Genomic DNA, 6775 nt, shown 5'->3' on the forward strand with positions numbered 1-6775 from the left:
ACTTAACTTTCCTTTCTCCTTGCTTTTCCTCTCAGGAAAAACAGAGCTGCTCCCACTCCTTAGAGAACCTCATAGGGACTTCCATTAGTTCTCTAATTCTCATCTTTACAGCTCCTTGAGCTGTTTGGGAAGGAAAAGGTGAACCACAGGAGGTGGTAAAACCCTAGAAGACCTTGAAAGTTACCCCTCCCTAAATCACCTCACAGGTCTGGCAGTGAGGAACAGAACTCACCCGGCATCTCCAAGAATTGCCTCAAAGAGGTCAGAAACAGCTGATGCTTATAGAACTGAGTAAGTGAAGAATCCGGGCCTAGCTGCAGTAGCCAGAGTTTCAGAGGACAGGAAAGGCCCCAGACTATGCATAAAGTGGATTCCCCCTTCTGAATCACCTCCAAGCCCTTTGAAGGACAAAGACTATCCTCCCAACCCTATCCCAGTCATGGTCACACCCTCTCCCGCCCACCCCATGGCCAAGCATTTTCTGAAGCAGCTTTGGATGCTCACCTGTTCTGTTCAATTTTCCTCTTTATTCTCTTCCCCACTGGCGTGCAAACAGAACCAGAGCAATGCTACTCTTAAAAAATAACAAAATGCTTTATACACATTTCTGTATATACAACTGAACAACATTTTACATGTCCCTTTTGCACAGCAAAAGATATAAACATTGGACTCTGAGAACACAGTTATGTACAAGAAAACCAGAAAGATGTCAAAAATACTTCACAACAGTGCAAAAATATTTTACACAGTATCACGGAGTGAGATCTTTTGAGCAGGAGCAAGGTGTGTGTGTTTCTTAAGGAAAACTTTTTCTAGGTATTAGATGTCAATAACTGTAAACAAAATGCGACTTTCTTTCTCCCCCTCTCCCTTCCCCACTAGTTATTTGAGGAATTTGGCAGAATTTCAAGGGTCTGAGTCTGAGGTAAACAACCCAAGCTCTCGCGCCGAAAAGACTGGGTCCAAGGAGGTGGCATTAAAGCCTCAAACACTGTGAAAGCAATTTAAAACAACAAAAACTGCCATGTCAATGACAACGCTAGGCCCTCCCAGATGGCCGGTGGGGGAGGAAGTTAACCCCTCCTCCTCAGGCCCCAGCTGCCCCACAAACAGGAAACTGGCCGGCAGGCACTTGAAGCCCGCCGGCCTTTGCTAAGACCAGCGGCCTTTCCCTTCCCCAGACCCCAGGGGGCGACCTCTTTCCGCTTCGTTGTAGGGTTTCCCCTCCCCCGTATCTCCACTTGCAATCTGAGCCGCGCTCCAAACAGCCAAATGTATGGGTGTAGAGGGGGAGGGTCTGGGCCTCAAGTGTCCCATTTCCCCTTTCCTGGGGCAGGTCGGGAGGCAAGGAAGTGGTGGAGAGACGCGTGGGGGTCACGATCGGGCGCCAGGGGCGCGCACAGAACATTGCTGGGAGCTCAGCCCGAGTGGGGCTCGTCTGGGCTGGCGCCGTCCGCGGGGCCGGATGGGTCCCCGGCGGTGGCAGTGTTGGCATCCGGGCCCCCTCCTTCGATGGAGCTCTCGCTACCCGTGCTCTCGCCTGAAAGCAGGCGCGTCACCCGCAAGTCCGCCTGCAGGCTGCGCACGTCGTTGCCAAAGCTGAGCTCGCCCAGGTCGTTAATAAGCTGCGAAAGCTCGGCCCTCATGTCGGAGGTGCTGCCCAGCAGCAGAGGCGACGACCCAACCTCGGGGCCCGGCGAGACCCCGCCGCCCCCCAGCGCCTCCTCGCGGCCACTCTCCAGCGTGTCCAGCAAGTCCCCACATTCGAAGTTCATGGCCACCACCAGCGCCCGCTTCGCCTCGGCCTCTGGCTCGGCCGGCTCTCCCTCCCCGGCTCGGTCCTCCCCCTCCTCGGGGCAACCCTCCGCGTGCTCCTCTTCCTCTTCCTCCTGCAGCTCCTGCTCCTGCTGTTCGCCGAGCAGGTCCTCGGTGATGGAGCCGAGCTTGGGGGCACTTCGGCTGCGCTCCACCGGCGGTTTGTAGCAGCAGGGTCCGTGCAGGAGCAGCTTGCGCAGCGGCACTAGCGGGATGGTGTGAGCGCCCACCAGCTCCTGCTGCTGGTGACGCGCGTCGTCCCGCCGCTTGAGCCGTTTAAATTCCGCCAGAGCGTTGGCCGACGTCTGGTAGAGCAGCAGGGCCATGGCCTGCGCCTTCTCGGGCTTCGACACGAGTACCGCGTGACAGCGCAGCATGACCGCCTTGTGCTTGAGCTCGTGCCGGTACACCCAGGCGAAGACCTTGGGCAGTCGCGCGTCCGCCACGCAGTAGGTAACACGGTGCAGCAGGTACAGGTGGCCCGGGCGCCGCAGCGCGCGCTCCTCGGCGTGCACCATGCGGATACCCTGCGCACTCACAGTCAGCTTCATCTTGGTGCCCTGGCGGCCCGCCTCGCTCTTGCTCCAGATCTTGCCCACCGCTAGGTCGGTGCAGCCGTCGCCGCGCGCCTGGATGGTGGTGGCATTGCCCAGGTAGAGCACAGTGTAAGTGGGGTCCTCGCTGGTGATGTGCAGTTTCTTGCGCTTGGAGCGGAACATGCTTCCCACCCGGCTGAGCGCGCCTTCGGGGCACGCCCTCGCTAGCGAGCTGAGCGCCGAGTAGTGCAGGCTCACCGCGTAGCCCTTGGGCTTGGACGCCTGCCGTGGCGGCGCCTCGGCCAGCAGCTCGAACTTGTGCTTCTTCCACGGCAGCATCTCCGGAGGGCGCCCCCGCGCAGCTGGGCGGCGGCGGCGGAGCGCCGGTTGAGAGCCCGGCTGAGCCACCCGCCCCGGCCGGGTTCGGCCGGGGCAAGACCGAAAAATAAAACTCTGCTGGGAGTGGCCCAGTCCGGAGTGGGGGCGGGGGTGTGGGGGTGTATAAGGCTCGAAAACCCAGTAAAAGAGGTAGGGGTCGAATATTTTAAGATTTAACTGCAAGGGGGAGGAGGGAAGGAGCACACAGATTTATCCCAGCCTGAGCAGAATCAGGGCAAAGAGTCTTAGGCAGGCAAAATGAGAGAAAGGCAGCACAAGAGTGGAGCGGAAAACGTCTTTAGAAAAAAAGAGATGTGCGCGTGCAAATAAATGAGAAAGCCCCCAGCAAAAGCAGCCGGGATGGTGCGAGAATACGCAAGAACTCCTCGGCGAAGGTGAAAAGGGCCCCCCTCTCACACTCACACACACAGTCGCTAGGGCCAGAAACCGCGGAAACTCAACCGCGAGTGTACCCAGGGGTCGGTACTCCCCACCTCCAAGGGGTGCTGGAGGCAGAGAGCCCCTCGGGTGAGCGGGTCCCAGAAGCAGTTGCTTGCCCCAAGTGCGCTCCGATGGTGGGTCCGGATGGCCGCGGCGGGCCCCGCGCAGCAGTCCCCCCGTGGCTCACTGCATCTTCCCACAGGCAGGACGCCGGGGACTCGGGCTCCGCGGCTCACTGTTAGGGCTGGCTCGGCCGGGGCAGCGCGGGGCTCCGAGGGCCAGGCGTGCGCATGGTCGGCTCCCAGGACGGTCGCTACCTCATTTCTTTTCTCCGGAGGGTGTCTGACTGGGCTCCCGGGATCCCCTGGCTCGGCTGCCAGCCTTTGCAGCGCGCCCCCTCCGGTGCCACGAGCCGTAGCTGCCTCGCCAGCCTCACATCCTTGCCGTCCGAGAGGAAGATCTCGGGTAAATATAGGCCGGCACGAACCATTCGCCGCGCGGGGACGGGGAGGAGCTGAGACAAGGATCAGTTTCAGGCTTGGACACCCCGCGGTTTGCCGATCTTTTAAAGGAATCTGGTTGCAGTCATTGGTTGGGGGAAAGGGGAGACGGTTCCAGTCTGGCAATTTCATCCCAAATTTACCAATATCCCCTATATCTACAGAAATCGCCAAGGCCTGGGGTTACCCCGCAGGAAAAGCAACTTGAATTCTGACACTCCACCCCCAGGCTGAATTGCAACTCACTGAATATATGTATGTCTCCATCGAAACTTCTGGGGGAGGCGGTGGAAGGTGGGATTTAGACTATAATATGCAAAAGGGTTGGGGAAATAGTAATTCTTTCTGTGTGTGACAGCTTTCTGAGAATGACTGGGTGATATTTTTTTTCCCCAGAATTTTATACTGTCAAAGAAAATAAAGAAGGGCAAAGAGAACATCTTTCACTCTCTTGGAGCCCTTTCTCCACAGATAAAGAGCAAATAGTGAAAAGAGAGATGAGTGGTAATAAGATGATTGGAGTGAACACTACAGTATGTATTTGATAAATAAGCTCCTAACCCCCAGCAGAGGCCCCACCTTCTGTCAGGGCCTAAGCGGGAGAGCAGTTTTCTGAGATATATACAGTTTCTAAATAATCCTTGTGTGTGGTTAAGAACTCAGTTTACTTTGGCAGGCCAGTCATTTAGTTTTATTACATCACCATCACATTATGGATGAAAATTCCTAGTAAAATTCAAATGACTTTTATTTGTTTCAAATAATGCCCACCCACCCTCCATTAGAATGATTAGCATTAATCATTCTCTTCTCTTGTGCCAACTTGACATTGTCACTTTAATCATCTGGGCTCTTGAAACAACCAGCTTTCCTCTATGGTCTGCTCACTCAAAGCAAAACCACTTGTAGCTGGAATGTGTAATAAATGTCTGATAACCCTGCATCGAACACCCAAGCTCATCCCACAGGAGGACAATAGATCCTCCCACTCTCCAGGCCCAGGCTTCTGGGGATCTGGGTGTCTCTGGCTTTCATACCAGGTCCTGATGTCAGTACAACCGTAATCCCTCCTGGAGATTCTCTGGCCCTCTATTTTTGCTAACTTTTAACATTTCTTTGAAAGTAAGTGAAATTCACTCAGTCGTGTCCGACTCTTTGCGACCCCATGGACTGTATGCCCATGGAATTATCCGGGCCAGAATATTGGAGTGGGTAGCCTTTTCCTTCTCCAGGCATCTTTCCAACCCAGGGATCAAACCCAGGTCTCCCACATTGCAGGCAGATTCTTTACCAGCTGAGCCATGACCCAATTTTCTAGAGTCATTGGTACTGAATTTCAGTTTAACTAACTTTCCTGAGTACCTTTTGGTACCAGGCCCTAAACTGGGAGCTGGCAGACCTAATTCCTGTCTCCAAGAAACTCCCAGTCCAGTGAAAGATATAAACTTCACCCAACTCTGGGCTTCTGCTGGAATGTAAATTGTATGAGAGCACCCTGTCTGCCCCAGTGCCTGACACCACTTAATTGTTGAATGAATGAATGAAACATGCATGTAAACAAGAAGATGGAATGGATCAAATGCCCTGTGAAGATCCCAGAGTACTCTGAGAAGCTGGAAGAAGAAAAGATTCTTTGTGACTAGGAAAATCAAAGAAGGTTCCACAGAGGTGGTTATGTTTAAAATGAACGGGATGTCACCAAGCAGGAAAGATAAAGGGCTTTCCAGATATAGCAAACATAGAACATAAAAATGCATGCACATGTACAGTTTAGGATGGTATTTACTAACAATGAAAGAGGAGAACTTTCCTGGTGGTTCAGTGGTTAAAAATCCACCTGCCAATGCAGGGGACATGGGTTTGATCCCTTGTCTGGGAAGATTCTACATGCCACAGGACAACTAAGCCCATGTGCCACAGCTACTGAGGCCCACGTGCCCTACAGCCTGTGCTCCGCAACAAGAGAATCCCCGGCAATGAGATCACACTGCAACCACAGAATAGCCCCTGCTCTCCGCAACTAGAGAAAGCCTGCATCCAGCAGCAAAGACCCAGAGCAGCCAAAACAAAATAACTTAAATAGTTTTTTTAAGTGAAAGAGGAAAATTCCTGATCAAACAAGGAATTCTCCTGATCATGCTTTCTGGGCTCTCCTAGTCTCTGAGAGAAGGAATGGCCTTTTCATGGCTGGCTGGGCCCAGAATGTCATTAGACCAGAGCTATAATGACTTACCCCTCAACTGTACTGATAAGTTAATGGAGGCAAGGTGGTGGAAGGAGCTGGTTAGGACTGTAATAAGCCACTTAAGCCAAGGTTAATTCCTCTTCTGCTTGCATTTCTGGAATATCTTATAGTGGCAATGAAGTAGAGAGAGTAAGTGGTCCAAACAAAAAAAATCCTATAAAAAACACACCAAATTTACTTGTGCTAAGTGACCTTTAGCTGGTCCATATCTCAAAGTCTAGACTCTACAAAAGCAGACATCATGTTCAAGCAGTTAACATTTCCAAATTACTCAGAGGGCCAAGGATTACAAGGCTGTATATTGTCACCCTGCTTATTTAACGTATATGCAGAGTATATCATACGAAATGCCAGGTTGGATGAAGCACAAACTGGAATCAAGATTGCCAGGAGGAATATCAACAACTTCAGATATGCAGATGATACCACATTGATGGCAGAAAGCAAAGAGGAACTAAAGAGCCTCTTGATGAGGGTGAAAAAGGAGAGCGGAAAAAGCTGCCTTAAAACTTAACATTCAAAAACTAAGATCATGGCATCTAATCCCATCACTTCATGGCAAATAGGAGGGGAAAAGTGAAAGCAGTGACATTTTATTTTCCTGGGCTCCAAAATCACTGTGGACGGTGACTGCAACCATGAAAATTAAAAGACATTTGCTCATTGGAAGGAAAGCTATGGCAAACCTTGACAACACATTAAAAAGCAGAGATCTCACTTTGCTGACAAAGGTCCATATAGTCAAAGCTATGGTTTTTCCAGTAGTCATGTACTGATGTGAGAATTGGACCACAAAGAAAGCTGAGTGCTGAAGAATTGATGCTTTCATATTGTGGTGCAGGAGAAGACTCTTGAGA

At 52.0% G+C, this 6775-nt stretch overlaps 1 protein-coding gene across 1 annotated transcript; it reads right to left on the minus strand.

Annotated features, from left to right (window-relative positions):
• Positions 1–507: 507 nt before the first annotated feature.
• Positions 508–3629, minus strand: FAM43A (family with sequence similarity 43 member A). Its single transcript, XM_020877847.2, has one exon. It carries the CDS (start codon positions 2691–2693, stop codon positions 1422–1424), a length of 1272 nt encoding a protein of 423 aa, XP_020733506.2. The 5' UTR covers positions 2694–3629; the 3' UTR covers positions 508–1421.
• Positions 3630–6775: the final 3146 nt, after the last annotated feature.

Source organism: Odocoileus virginianus, chromosome 4, assembly GCF_023699985.2.
Source record: "Odocoileus virginianus isolate 20LAN1187 ecotype Illinois chromosome 4, Ovbor_1.2, whole genome shotgun sequence".
In the NCBI taxonomy this organism is placed as follows: Eukaryota; Metazoa; Chordata; class Mammalia; order Artiodactyla; family Cervidae; genus Odocoileus; species Odocoileus virginianus.

Coding starts and splice junctions, on each gene's coding strand:
- FAM43A (XM_020877847.2), bottom strand. CDS start 2,693: ATGCTGCCGTGGAAGAAGCACAAGTTCGAGCTGCTGGCCGAGGCGCCG.